The 15,500-nt window shown below is 49.8% G+C and overlaps 1 protein-coding gene across 1 annotated transcript in view; it reads right to left on the bottom strand.

The window, feature by feature from the left end:
* Positions 1–15,500, bottom strand: part of SPIRE2 (spire type actin nucleation factor 2) — a 42,973-nt gene that overhangs the window by 27,206 nt on the left and 267 nt on the right. Inside the window, exons 2-3 of the mRNA XM_023732520.1 lie at positions 12,563–12,567; positions 1,647–1,690 (exon numbers count right to left, since the gene is read on the bottom strand). Coding sequence (XP_023588288.1) covers positions 1,647–1,690; positions 12,563–12,567 — 49 coding nt within the window. The remainder of the gene's footprint in view (positions 1–1,646; positions 1,691–12,562; positions 12,568–15,500) is intronic.

Genomic DNA, 15,500 nt, shown 5'->3' with positions numbered 1-15,500 from the left:
GGCCCAGCCTTCCTCGAGTGCGCTTATCTCAGCAGGTCACCACCCAGCTCCGAGTCACACCCAGGAATCAAGAGCAGGGCCAGGCAGCCTGGGTCAGAGGGTGTGGCTGCTCTACATCTGATGACCAGTCACCTCGACAGGACAGGTCACACTCGGGGGATGACGGCAGGGCCCTACCGGGCCAGAGTGGAACACCTAGGCAGCAGCCCCCTGGTGAGAACCCCCAACCCACCCACCCCCACCCCATATAAAGATGGGCTCGGCCTGTGAGGAGGGGGCTGTTCATTTTGTGGGTTAGGGTTGGCAAGAGCCACAGTTCACACAAGTTCCCATAATTCTTGGCCCAGAGGTGGGTGGTGGGACCATCACATAGTCCAGTGGCTCTGACCCCCTCACTCCCATGGAGACCACACTACCCTACGGCAGTGGAGATCAAGGGTGGAATACGAAGGGCCTCCAGGAACCTGACTGCCTCTCCCAGTACCACTGGCCTTAAACAGTGCTGCGCGGTAACCAAAGGGTTAATCCAATCCCAGCCTCTTATCTGATGCTGCTGGTTCCCCTGCCTTCCCTGGAAACTCTCCCTGGAAGGCAGAGAGACTGCTGCTTCCCACAAGGACAAATCTGGGCAGCTGGCCAGAGTCTAGGCACCTGCCAGCCCCGCCTCGCCCACAGCTGGGCCTGCCAGGACCCCTGGGCTAGGGGACGCAGATGTGGGAATCTGAGAAGTCTGAGTTCCTGCCAGCCCAGAGACCTGCCCCTGCAACTGAAAGGGACAGATCTTGCACTGAAACTATGGCATTTCATGAAATCCAGCATAGAGAAGCTAGATTAACGTGATAAGCAGCTCTGGCTGTGTTTCCCAGGGACCGGTGTATCATGTTAATTCACAGGCCCCTGAGAGAGTCCCAGTTGGACCCCCCAGCTCAAGGTTCTTTGTAAGTATTTAAAAACCGAAATGGCAGGTCTCTTTTAAAAGCCTTCGTGACAGGGGTGTGACTGAGCTTCTGTCCTGAGACCTTGCACACAGGTCCAGGTGGCCTCACAGCCCAGGATCCAGACACACACAAAAAGAGTAAAAGAATGGAAAAAGATGTCTCATGTGAACATGAATCATCAGAAAAAGATATCCATGTAAACACAAATCCTAAGAAAAAGATGTACCATGTAAACAAACTCATCAGAAAGCTGGAGTGGCTATATTACTATTAAAGTGAAAAAAAAAAAAAAAGATTAGGATTTCATTTGTCCCCAGAACTCCTTGAGGGCAGGGGTTATGCCAGTCATCACTGCATTCCCAAACATAGCTCCGAACTCAACATAGTAGAGGCCTTAATAAAGATTGTTGAATTAACTGATACTACGTATTGAATTACTGATACACATTTCTATTCATATTATTTTAGAATATTAAGTGTATCATTGCTTCCTGCTGCCCCCAGGCCAGGGTGGGAATGGCTCCCATAGAGGCTCAGGGTCCTCACCACTTGTGGGTGCGTCTTACCCTATGCTCTGTGTGCTCAGCCCTGTCCCACCTGTTCCCTTCCTGAAACAGTGACATTCTTTACATGCTTTATAGTCGCATTGTACAATACGTGTAATCTCCAACACGCATCAGGTAATTTTAAAAATTACTGTAACAGTACCTGGGCTTCTGAGCTGGCCGGTAGCACCACCATTGTCATGGGCTCTGCAAAAGGAAGAGGAGGGAAGCAGTCAGGGTGTGCGCTCAGCCTCCCCAAGACCCCCAACAGACAGAGTCGCCCACCCGGCTGCCCCCCTTAGGAACATACAGCAGCACCCCCAGTCTCCATCAGAATACCGGAGCACTTAGGGGCCGGCCAGCACTTGGACGGACACTTACCTGGCATGGTAGCCAGGATAGCAGATACAGTCCCTGCCCATAGGAGCTGATGGTCTGCTGGCAAAGGCAGCCCCCAGTACCCCACATCAGTCACAACTGCAGTGGCCGCTCAGTGGGGAGGTCAGACCAGAGAGCAGCCAACAGGCCATCAGGTGAAGGCCCTGAGGGGGCTTTCCCAGGATAGTCGTTGGAGGCAAGAGTGAGGAAGTGTGAGAAGGTGAGGAGAGAGCAGAGAGGCAGTTTCCAAGGCCACATCTGTAGGAAAGTCCCCAAACCACAGCAAAGTCAGATGAGAAACCTGAGGCTCGGGGGAGGACAAATTGCTCCAGTGTCCCCACTACTGAGCAGGACAAGCCTGTGTGTGACTGCCAAGCTCTCAATTTGGGATTTCCCCCAGCCTGTTAGCACTCATCAGAGAAGCTCATCCAGGGTACAAGTACAGACATGGGCTAGCACTTCACAAGTGTTCACTCACGCAACCTTGTAACAACCCAGAGGGAGGAAGAGTGGTACCCTATTCCACAGATGAGGAAATGGGGCCCAAAGGGTGAACTTGTTTGCCCCAAAGTCTCAGAGCTTAAGTAAAGCTAGGGCAGGAGATCCGAGAATCTGTGCTCCGGGCAGCTACCCAAGCTACCCCAGATGCCAAGCTGGGTGGGAGCAGAAAAGCCAACATCTTCTAGACCCTTCCTTGAATTAAACATGCACTCAGAACTGAGTTAGGATCTTAATTTCAGCTGCCTGAAGTCCTTTCTGGAACGAGGAGGGTATAAATAAAAATAAACCCTGAAATCTGCTGCTAAAGTGAACCTGCTGACTCTGCAAATATTCCCAGCATGCCATTAAGAATAGGAAGATTGCCAAAGATAAAGGAAGTCTGTGCTGGGCTGACCCATTAAAACAATGGAAAACAATCTACTCCAAGTTAGTGGAGTTTATAACAAGGTGAGCAGCCAGCAGTACTGTGGAGGCCCTGGTGTCCCCAGGGCCTGAGTTGTTCCTGGCCCATGTACTCAGTAAATGTTGGTGGCTGTGACTGGATTGAGGCAAAGAGAAGGGGGAAGAGATCAGGCCAGAACGAAGGTCCTTTGAGGGACAGACCAGTACTAAGAGTCATTCTGATAGTCAAGAAGGGGAGAGATGGGAACCTTGGCTGCTGGTGGTCAACCAGTTCTCGAGTGCCACCCGCCCCCCCACCCCACACACCAGGCATTTTATATCATTTAACAACTTTTTTTGGAATTTGTCCATGCAGATCTTATACATATGTATTTTTCACCTTGGTACCATATCCATCTCCAGTGTTTGGGGAGCCCAAGGCCAGGGATGGTCCTAAAGGGAAATGGCAATGTTCCAGTTGGAATAATTTTAATGCTGGCATTCCTGGCTTAAATGTCAATCTATTAACAAAATAGTTGTGCCAAAATTAAGTGTTCACACCCTTGTACTTTGCTGGTGGGAATATAAAATGGTACAGCTTCTATAGAAAACAGTGTGGTGGTTCCTCAAAAAGTCAAACAGAACTACCATAAAAACCAAAAAACCCGTTATCGTCGAGTCGATTCCAACTCATAGCAACCCTATAGGACAGAGTAGAACTGCCCGATAGGGTTTCCAAGGAGTAGTTGGTGGATTCGAACTACTGACCTTTTGGTTAGCAGCCAAGCTCTTAACCAAAGCGCCACCAGGGCTCCAGAACTACCACAGGACCCAGCAATTCCACTCCTAGGTATATACCCAGAAGGGAAGACAGGGATGCAAACAGATACTTGTACACCAATGATTATTGCAACACTATTCACAATAGCCGAAAGGTGGAAACCCAGTGTCCATCAACAGATGAATGGACAAAGAAAATGTGGTATATACACACAGAGGGATATTATTTAGCCATAAAGAGAAATGAAGTTCTGATATGTGCTGCAACATGGATGAACCTTTAAAACATTATGCTGTGTGAAATAGATCAGACACAAAAGGACAAATATTTTATGATCCCACGTATATGAAATATCTAGAATAGACAAATGCATAGAGACAGAAAGTAAATTAGAGGTTGTCAGGGTCTGAGGGTAGATGAGGGGGAGTCACTGCTAACAGTACTGTTTCTGTTAGGGGTGATGAAAGAGTTTTGGAAGTAGATAGCGGTGACGATTACATTACATGATTGTAAAAATGGCATGACATCAGACCTTGTCTAACTGCAAGGGGAGAGAGGAGAATCAAGATCTGCATCAGCCCCAACCTGATTCCTATGAGGTGAAGGTCTGACATACCTCCACTCTCCAACCTTTTTAAAAATTCTGATACCAGCCATTCCTCCCAGGGCACTCCCTATTCTCTGCTGGGTTCCAGAATTCATTGTAATTGCCCCACAGAACTCACAGACTATACTCACAATTATGGGGTTTATTAGCTTACAATTCAGGATCAGGATCAATTTGGAAGTAACAGGAACAACTCGGGAAACAGTTCTATGATCAGGGCAGCTTCTTTTCTGGCCATGCCCACAGGCAGGCCTCTGCTACTACGCCCTGCTCAGGCCTGGCCTCTGTCCTGCTCTGGGCAAGTGTTACAAAGCTCTTTAGCTCTGCTGATAAGTGTCCGGAGGCACTCCACTCCACCAGGAAGCCACGGTACGCACATAACATGCCTAGTGTTCAGCTGTCTCTCCTCCCCCTGAAATTAGACAAGGAGGTCTGCCACCACGCCATTTTTAACAATGATGGATGTAATTAATGTCACTGAATTATACACTTAAAAATGGTTGTAACGGCAAACTTTGTTATTTATTTTTACCACAATAAAATTTTTTTTAATTGCTGTTCATTAAGTTGTAGAATGTAATCAATGTCACTGAACTGTACGTGTAGAAATTGTTGAATTGGTTTATGTTCTGCTGTGTATATTCCCAACAATAACAACAAATAATTTTTTTTTAAATTATGTGTTCATGAATCAAATTGTATTTTAAGTTGCAAAGACTTGGGCGTCATTGGGTTCTGATGAGTAAACTAAGGCTCTGTGAGGTCCAGGGGCCGACAGAGACTGAGCACAGAGTTCTCTCCACAGCAGCCACAAAACTACCATGTGCGCTGAGCCTGTAAGCCAGGCTGCCCTGAGCCCACGCGTGTTAGTGACGCTTAGTCCTTACAATAGCCTCATGGGGTCAGGGCCATGAATCATTATTCTCTCTTTACAGATTAGAAACTGAGGCTCAGGCAGATTGAGAAATCCACCATAGTAAATGGTGGAGCTGGGACCCACCCGGCTCTGTGAGACCCCAGGGTCTACTCCATAATCATTTCACCCAGGACGTTGCAGGTACAACCACAGATCGTCAGTGTAACTCTGTCATGCATGGGCTCAGATAGGATCATGCAAACTTATTTTACAAATTCTTTCCAGGAAACAGCAGAGTGACCAGAAGTAGTCACAGGTGGTGAGGATGGACAGTCTCTCTAGGCCTATTAACACCAGGTTGAGGCCAGAGCTGGAAGACTGGACCCCTGGCTTCCCCCAGCACCACTCCCTCTAGCTCTGTGGGTGGCCAGGACTCACCTAGGGCCACTTTTCTCAACAGGGACATACACCCTCGCCAAGAGAAGAGGAAAGCTGCCCTGTTTCTTATGTGTAAAATAACAAATCAAAAAGTGAAGGAGTTCTCTTTGAAGGGATCCTGGGTCATATAGTAAAAGAGCAAAGATTCATCTGTGGCCTGTGGTCCCCGGGCATCTGCAGTGGAGGCACATCTGTCCTGGAGAACAATTGAATGGCAGATAGGAGAGGACTACCTGGCAGCCTCTTCAACCTCATTTCCTCAACTGGAGGGCGGGGGCACCTGCCCAACCTAACTCATGGTGTTACCTCAAAGAACGGGTGAGACAAGGGACGCACAAAGAGACTTCCCAAAAGAACTCAGAGCATGACCACAACACTGTGATGCGCTGGGGCCCCCAAGCCCTCCTGGCTGGCTCAGCCAAGGAGGAGTCTTGCCATCTTGGTGGCAGGATACCTGTCCCCTGCACCCCACCCCAGAGTGGTCCTTAAACACTGACAAGACTAGGAGCGTGAGTCCATCCCTCCAGCCCAGAGGGCTTCTGGCTTTCCCACCTCCCGGGCTTAGCACCCGCCTGGATTCACTCCCAGCTCAGGGTGGGGACCTGGTGGTCTGGAACAAGCCAACTTTGAGGCCAGACAGCTGCATTACTTTGAGCAAGTTACTGAGTCTCTGAGCCTCCTAGGTCCCTTCTACCACCTACCACACTGGCTACTGTCAGAATTAAATGAAAAAACTGAGTGTCTGGAACATAGTCAGCTCTTAGTTAATGCTTGTTCTGTTCTCAAGAAATTAAGTTTAAAACATAAATAAATGGGGCTCTGCCCTGGCTTGACTAGTGGGAGCTCAGAGGCAAACCCAAGCTGAGGGAAAACGCCCATGGAAACACGGAAGTCATGTGTTCAGCAAACAAGGGCGTTCTGGCTGAGGAGGGCTGTTTGTAGCACACCCTTCCTCCACCACTTTATCTCCAGGAGTGTGCCAACCTGCCACTCTGGAAGCACACACCCCCATGGATCCATTCCAGTGAAGATCCAAATCCAGGGATGGGGGGACTGCCAGAACCCCCAAGCAACAGATGCTCATTTACTGCTCTGCATTCTCACAAAGGTCTCACAGAGCCAGGCCAGGTGCTTCTCTGTACCCACAGAACTTCCACACACCCAACCCACCTAGTGTGTCTTGGGCACAACCGAAGGAGACCCACTGATGGCCGTCGTAGATGGACAGCCCTTGGGGAGAACTATCAATCCTAGCTGAGAAAGTGCCCTCCCACATGGCTAATGATGCCCACTTGTTCAGGGCCCACCATAAACCAAACTTTGCCTGGGCACTTTTCATGACAGCTACTGTTGCTACCTCCTGTCCACAAGGCCCAGAGAGGGCAAGGAACCTGCCTAAGGTCACACAGCTGATACATCACCCTGGGCCAGCCTGGCTCTGTGATCTAGACTGGACCATGATTTGTGCCCTCGCTGACCACTCAGGTCCCTAAAGATGAATTGAGTCGTCCTGATGCTGGGGGTGTCCAAGCAAGAGCTAGGACGCCTCTTAGAGATGAGGCACAGTAATTCACACTCTCAGCAGGCCAGTGGGAAGCAGAATCAGACAGACATACTGGGAGGGGTCCAGCCCTTGTGTGTTAACATGCCCTCCCACCTGCCAGGGGACCCCGACATTCCTCAAGTGTGAGAATCCACAGCAAAGCACTGGTAGACTCTCATCCCTCAGCTGTGTGCTGAGCAGAAGCATCTAGGCAGATTGGAAGTACAGATTCCTGGGCCCTGCACAGACCTAGTGGCAGGGCTTCAAACTGGTTCTTCCCAGCTCAGTCATGGCCAAGGAAGCGACACTGGAACACACCTGGATTTTCAAAATTTGGGTGAACCAGAATGATGACCAGAACAGGAAAAATTACAGGTCGAAGCCCTGCTGGAAACTTAATCTCTGTCTTAGAAAACAAGGGCAGTGTGCATGTTGCATAGCAACCAAATCCCTTGCCAGTTGGATTTCGAGCAGAGTAGGAAACAGCAATGCCCCGCTCAAAGATGGCAGCCAACTGCACTTCTTTGAATGTGTGTGGTTCTCCACAGTCTTGCCAATATTCCAACCTCATGCATCAGGCTTCCTAATGCCTCTTCCAAGTCTCCCATTCCAGGGCTTTGACCCGTAATTTTTCCCATTCCAGTTATTGTTCTGGATCACTGAAATTTTAAAAATTTGGGTCTGTTCCAGTTTTGCTTTGTCGGCCATGACTGAACTGGTTTGAATTGGCTCAAAGCCCTGCCTACTGGACTGGAATCTGGAGTGGGAGGAGGGGGAGATGTTTTACAGCTCCCAGGTGTGATGGAAACCTTGGCCATCATGGCAGAGGCCAAAGTTAAACAGGTATGTGAGTGGACGCACATCTAAAATTCACACATTTCACTGTCTAAACTTTACATCAGAAAAAACAGCTACAAACAAGTATTGGACTCTAGTCAATAACAGGAGTCCCTGGGTGGTGCAAACAGTTAAGCCTTAACTACTAACTGAAAGGTTAGCGGTTCAAACACATCCAGAGGTGCCTCGGAAAAAAGGCCTGGGGATCTGCTTCTGAAAGGTCACAGTACAGTTCTACTCTGTACACATGAGGTTGCCATAAGTTGGAATCCACTTGATGGCAACTGGTCTGGTTTATTTGGTTTAGTCAATAACATGCACGTTGAAGTACTCAGTCTGAAGTGCACCGATATCTCCAATTTCCCTTAAAACGTATCAAAAAATAAGATGGATGGAGGGACATGACAAAGCAGGGACAGAGGCTATGAGGGAATTACCAGTGGGCAGATAGGTGTCCACTTTAACCTTGTGGCCCTGGGGTCTTTCCCAAAGACGCCCATGTCCTAATTCCCGGGACCTGTGAATACATTACGTTATATGGTAATAGGGGATCAAGGTAGCAGATGGAATTAAGGTTGCTAATGAGCTGACCTTAAAGAAATCATCCTGGATCATCTGGGAGGTCCCAGCGTAATCCCAAGAGTCCTTAAATGTGGAAGTGGGAAGCAGAAGAGGAGAGTCTGAGTAATTCGATGTGAGAAGGACTCAACTGGCCATTGCTGGCTTTGAAGACGGAGGAGGGAGCCATGAGCCAAGGAATACAGGTACCTCTAGAAGCTGGAAAAGTCAAGGAAATAGATTCTCCCCTGGAGACTCCAGAAGGAACCAACCCTGCCACACCTGGACTTCTGCCCATTTCAGACTTCTGGCCTATAGGACTGCAAGATAACAAACCTGTGTTGTTTTAAGCCACCGAATTTGTGATTATTTGTTACAGCAACAGTAGGAAACTCATGTGCCCTCCTTTCAGCTGTTCTCACCTTCTCCTCTCTCTAGACTTGATAGCAACTGGTCTGCTTTATTTGGTTTAGTCAATAGCATGCAAGCTGAAGTATTTAGAGGAAGTGCACTGAAGACCCCCAGTCTTTGCAGACCCCTGGGGACAGGATACAAATTAAATTCACTTCAGTGGACACAGACACCAAAACAATGAGGATTAAGCTAGAGAAAGAGGTGGCGCTGAAGACAGCTCTCCCTAGGCCTGGGTCTCCAGGGCCCTTTGCGTTTGCTGTTCTGCCATTTTCAGGAAGCCTCCCTCCATTACCTGGAGGCCAAACTGGTCAGCTGAGTCAGAGGTTAAGATGAGGGCTGAAACCCTCTGTCTTCCTGCAGGCTGACTGACACTCATCAGCTCCTCGCTGACCCCAATGTATTTGCTTAAATGGTCATCCTAGGACTTGCCCAACCAGTCCATGGAGGCACAGCTCTGCCACGCAACACCTGGCCCACCTTCGCCCACCGGCGATGAGTTGGAAAGACACAGGTCTGGAAGATTCTACCCTGTGTGGGCAGAGATCCCCTTTTTTGTGCTCCCCCAGCCCCAGACGGAGGGTGAGGCCCTGAGGGTGGCAGAGACACCAGGACTGCATCCCTACATGAGCCAAAAGTCAAATGTGCCCCCAGAACCCCACACTCAAATACAAAGTCCCTCTTCCTAAAGCACTGCAGGCGGCCATGTGGCTAAGCCGACCCCAGACACCTGTGAGCCCAGTATGGCCGGACAGCTTCAAGGTGTCTCGCCTAGGGATTGTCTTCCTGTGAGATCATCCTTGCTCAGAGGTGAGACTGAATCAGAATGCAATCTACAAACACACCCACATTGCACATAACATGCCCAGCTCACAGGAGTACCTCGGGCTTCCTGGTGCCCATCCCTCTGCACAGTCCTGGCCAGCACCCAGCCCTCGCTCACCTGCCCTGTGCCCCCAACCCAGAACTTCCCACAGGCCTCTCTGCCAGGTTCCCTCTGCAGAGCTCCTCCCATTCCCCAGGTTGGGACCACAATTCTGGCTCAGGGTTTATGGCTAGAACCCCCAACCCTGCGTTTCCAAAGTTGGACCTGAGTGAGGTGTGCATTGTAGCAGGGTTAGGTAAATACCATCACTGAGGCTCCTACAATCCAAACAGCAGCGGCCGGGGCATTCCTAGGGTGCGGCAGCAGGGAGAGTGGGGCGTGTCCCTGGGGTGGATGTCCCTGAATCTTCACACAGATTTAACACATTGAATCCTCACAAATGTCTTGGAGCAGGTGTTGTGGTCACTCCCATTTACAGAGAGTGAGGCTGAGGCACAAACAGGCCTGAGTACCTGTCCAAGGCCACAAAGTCAGTGGGAATCAGGGCTGCCCAGAGCTCCCAGCCCTGTAACCCCAGCCTCAAAGCTCAGGTGCCTCTCAGCTCACCTGCTCTGCTTGTCCCCGGGAGAAACAGCGCAGCCTCTGTCCTGACCTTCAGCCCCAGGGGCACGAGTGCCCACAGCTGCAGGCAACACAGCCATGGAACCCTTGTCTACACACGTCTCCCTGGAGCATTCCCTGGTGGGTGGGCCAGCTGCTGAGCTCAATCCTCACCTCACCTTACCATCGGGTGGCTCTGCGCAGTAATGGTACCTTATAAACCTCAGTTTTCTCATCTGTAGAATGGGGTCATAACAGAGCCTCTCTCACAGGAGCCATCAGCAAGACAGTGGGTCCCACACAACCTAGCCCCTCCCAGGAAACACCCTAGAGACATCAGCTGTGGCCACTCAGGGCAGGAAGCAATGCGTCCCGCCCGCTACCAGTGGCCGGCCTCAAATCTGCACAGGGTCTTCACTGGGGACCCTCACAGTGCACACAAGCCTCAGCACTCCGAGGACCCTCAAGTGGCATCACCTCTGGCTTTCATGGGGAATCAGGAGCTGGAGACGAAAGCCACACAGGAAGGATCCCATGGAAAGAACATGCTTCAGCCAGAGAGAACTCAGAGTTCCATCTTTCCGACAGCTCCCCTTCTTCCCAGTCTGTGGGGATGCCACTGCTGGACAGGTCCCTCACATGCGCCTGCACATTCATCTGTGGGGAGATGAACTGAAGAAACAAAGGCAAGCTAAACCCAGTCCTGATGGCTCAGGAGGAGCCCTGCCGGTGAGGCTTGCCAAGGCCAAGCGCTGAGCACAGTGCTCGAGTCCACGGGCCAGAAGCATGCAGTGGCTTCCTGGGTACACTGGTGGTCCAATGACATTGCTCAGTAGCCACAGACACCACCTCAGCTCCTGAGATGGAGGAATGCTGGGCCAGGAGACAACAAATGAGCATCTATCGTGGAGAACAGACACCCATTTCCACTAGGGTAATAGAAATGCACACCTTTGTGCGTGTGTCAGGGTTGTATACTTTCACCATACCTATTTAACGTGTATGCTGAGCAAATAATCTGAGAAGCTGGACTACATGAAGAACAGGGCATCAGAATTGGAAGAAGACTCATTAATAATCTGTGTTATGCAGATGACACAACCTTGCTTCCTGAAACTGAAGAGGACTTGAAGACTTACTGATGAAAATCAAAGACCACAGCCTTCTGTATGGATTACACCTCAACATAAAAAAAACAAAAATCCTCACAACTGGGCCAATAAGCAACATCATGATAAACGTTGACAAGATTGAAGTTGTCAAGGATATCATCTTATTTGGATCCACAATCAACACCCATGGAAGCAGCAGTCAAGAAATCAAAAGGTGCATTGCATTGGGCAAATCTGCTGCAAAAGATCTCTTCAAAGTGTTGAAAAGCAAAGATGTCACCTTGAGGGCTAAGGTGCGCCTGATCCAAGCCACGGTGTTTTCAATCGCCTCATATGCATGCAAAAGCTGGACAATGAATAAGGAAGACCAAAGAGGAACTGACACCTTTGAACTGTGGTGTTGGCGAAGAATATTGAATATACCATGGACTGCCAGAAGAATAAACAAATCTGTCTTGGAAGAAGTACAACCAGAATGCTTCTTAGAAGGATGGCGAGACTACGTCTTACAAACTTTGGACTTGTCACCAGGAGGGATCAGTCCCTGGAGAAGGACATCATGCTTGGTAAAGTACACAGTCAGTTAAAAAGAGGAAGACCCTCAAGATGGATTGACACAGTGACTGCAACAGTGGGTGCAAGCATCACGGTGACATTGAGTATGGCGCACAACCGGGCAACGTTTCATTCCCTGGTCCGTAGGGTCACTATGAGTCGGAACCAATTTGATGGCACCTAACAACAACAACAATAGAAACGCAGAAATAACCAGGGCACTGCGGACCCCTGAGAGCTCCCCACGTAGGACCGGTGTGGGTGCCTCACTCGGATAACCTCCTTGGTCCTCACCCAGCTCACAGCAGAGGCAGGAAAGCTGGAACCTCTAACACTGATGTGTCTCTAGCACAGTGCTGGGGGAAGGGGCAAGGAAGACATTCTGGGCCCCATGGAGCCAGGATGCCAGGCTGGACAGACTTTCATAGTCTGTGGTGGAACTCAAGACTGCAAAATGAGCAAGCCAGGAGGCCTTGCTGATCCAGCCAGAATGGTGGGCTCTGGTGCCTCGGGGCAGCAGGCTGAGCTCCACAGATGGGGGAGGAAAGAGCCGCAGGTGGGGCAGAAGGGCAGGCACGACCTGGTGAAGGTAATACAAAGGCAGCTGCATGAAGAGCTGACCTGTGAAAAGGGTTAGCAGGGAAAGCTGGCAAGAAAAAAAACTGGAAAAGTAGGGCAGCATGAAATGAGCTCACCCGGACTGGAGGAGGTAGGAGGTGAGGGAGAAGATAAGAGGCGTGGGCTCACCCAGTCTCAGCACTCCGTGTCTGCCTGCCCAAGACGCTTTTCTTGGCATGGAGCCTGGTGCCAGGGAAAGAATCAACTGGATGGTGTTTAACCTGCAGATGTTGGCCAGGGAGCCCAGGAGTCTCTAGGCGGCGGTCCAGCCAGGGGACGGCGAAAGCGCTGCTTTGGGGAGCAGTCACTCTCTGGGGTGAACCGCCATGCAACACATCAGGGGACCAATGCCATGAAGAGGGTCACATGCTCCTGAGCAAACTGTTTAAGTAATTAGCTTTGCCTCAGGCAATGGCTCAGCACACAGCATTTCAGGTGATACCTGATGACTTGTCTTGCTTCAATTAAAAAAATTAACCCTTCCAATCATGAGGTTTTAATAATGGGCTCTTAAAAATAGCTTCAGATGTTAGCCTGTTTTCTGTATAAAAAAGATTTCCAAGCAGTTGATAAAGAAGTCTTCAGATTAAAGTTTAGGAAGTTTATTCTGGCCCATATTCCCCACTTAGCTTGGAGATGGGGAGAGCACTGTACCTTGCACAGTAAGATAATATTAGTCATTCTCCAAAGTATGGCTTAGTTTTGTCATTGTTTTTTTTTAAATTGTTTTTAAACATTTACTTAATGCCCAGATTCACCAAGACTTTTTAAGGAAGGACAGGTACTCTGGCCCATGTAACTGATTCAGAAATTTAGAACCAAAAAGCAAGAGTTAAAAGCTGACAAGCAAAATTTGGACATTTTCCTGACTACTATTTACAGCAAGAAATAAATATGCATCTTTCGGTGAATTCACTTATCACTCAAGTCCTAGAGAAATGCTGGGTTAGCCACCTTTGGGGTCTAAAGTTTCAGCTGATGCACAAATGCTGAAAAAGGGTAGAAGAGAAAGTTCAGGGTAATTTTTTTTTACACTCTTTAAAGAGGCAGCAAGCCATAAACCTCAGCCACCTTTATGAGACACGTTTATGATCAGAAACCAAAGATCATATCAAATAGAAAATAAATTCCCTCCTTGGTCCCAAGACCTTCCTGTAGAGCAGCATGCAGAGTGGCCCTCACATGAGCTTTGAACCCCAGCCTGCATTTCAAGTCCAACCAGGGCATGGTGGCAGCTCCCACCAGCAGGAAGTGCTGCTGTGCCTGTGATGACCAGGAAGAAGGGGCCAATATATTCCAGGAGGGGGTAAAGAAAGAGACAGGACCAGATGATCAACACACCCCTAGGATACCTACCTCCAATATTTTGGAGAGTACCGATGAGAAACACGACTTGACTCCCAACAGTTCAGGGAGATGGAAGGAGCCCTTGGTTCTAACCAGCTGCTATGATCACTGGCAAACCACTTACCACTCTGTGCCTCAGTTTCCCTATCTTTAAAATCAGAGGGTCAGACCAGGCAGGCTCCTTCTGGTGCAACCCTGCAAGAGCCAGACCCTGGGTACAGAGTTTATCTCCAGGGGTGGGAGGGGTGCAGGGATGATCTTCTGAGGAGGTAGGAGCTTCAGGACAAAAGCACCCTGCTCCAACACGCTCTCTCCCAATAGGCACTCAGTGGTCCCTTAAGTGAGATGACATCATCATCGGCCTGCACCCTCAGCCCAGCACACAGTCAGACTGCTCAGTCTGAATCCAAACTCTGCCACTTTCTGTGGAACTTGGGCAATTCCCTTAACCTCTCTGAGCCTAAGTTTAGCCAACTGTAAAATGGGAGGAATACCATTTGAGCTCTTATTATTTTCATTTGTCTAATGTTTGGGTGCATTTTGTGTCGAATACAGCAACTCACAGGTGTAACCCTCAGGGGTGCAGCGGGGGTGGGAGTTGAGGTGTGGATGGGGAGGACATTGCGGAGAGATATAACCTTGGACCCTCACTATATTCCTCCACAACTTCACTGGCAGTTGCTTTCATCTAGCTTTGCTTGGTCCATCCTCCCAGCCCAGCAGAAGCCTCCCATGAAGATTTCTGCAAACCCGTGGTTCTCCCAGCTGGAGAGGGTCCAGCCCTCCATAAAACACACACTGTCTTTGTGCTCCCCAACAGGTATCAACTTTGGGGTAATATCATCGTATGCCGCACATCAGCACTCCAGTTGGCCAAGGAAGAAAATAACTTTTTTCTTTTTAAGAAAAAGGGTAAAAAAATCACTTAAACTCACAATCCTGATTGGACTTCAAATATTGTTCAAAAGCTTTTGTTGGTTTTTGTCAGCGGTTAAGAGCAAAAAAATCAAGCAGGTTGTCCCCCAAATTTTACAATCTCCTTGCTCACTCTTCTTAAACCCAAGAGATGGGCGGGAATTCAGCCTGGGTTCTGAGTGAGGCGCGGCTCCCTCCCCTATTATACCCAAGACAAAGAGCGTTTACAGCCCTGCTTCCTTTCCGGCCTAAGATGCCTTCCTTAACGCTGTGATGACCAGGATCCCGCACTCTGCCATCCCTGGGCTGGTAAAGACCCAAGTTTCAGGGCCGCAGACCCCAGAAGGGAAGGAGCTAGCCCCAGGGTGGGGAGAACTAGGACGGGAGAGGCAGAATCTGGCTGACCCCAGTTTTACTAAAGGGACTCGGAGACCAAGCTCAAATTCCTCCCCCACGGAAAACATGCCCAACGAAGGGCAGGCAGCGGACAGGAGCATATGGCCCTTGTGTAGGAGAGATGGGTTCCAGGAGGGAGTCCAACAGAAGGGGGCAGGAGAGGCTCCCAGATTCAGCGGCGGCGAGTGGGGGAGTGTCTCTCGAGGTCCAGAAAAGGGAGAGGGGGATTCCAGGTCCAGCGGAGGCGGGGCTCCCTCGGGGTCCAGTGGAGGAAGGTAAGGGCGGGGTCGCAGCCCCTTCCACCCTTGACGCCTCCGCTGCTTGCCACGTCCGCCCTCCCCGCGCCGCCCCGCACTC

Source organism: Trichechus manatus, unplaced genomic scaffold (assembly GCF_000243295.1).
Source record: "Trichechus manatus latirostris isolate Lorelei unplaced genomic scaffold, TriManLat1.0 scaffold00053, whole genome shotgun sequence".
In the NCBI taxonomy this organism is placed as follows: Eukaryota; Metazoa; Chordata; class Mammalia; order Sirenia; family Trichechidae; genus Trichechus; species Trichechus manatus.
This window is presented reverse-complemented; position numbering and strand designations above follow the sequence as displayed.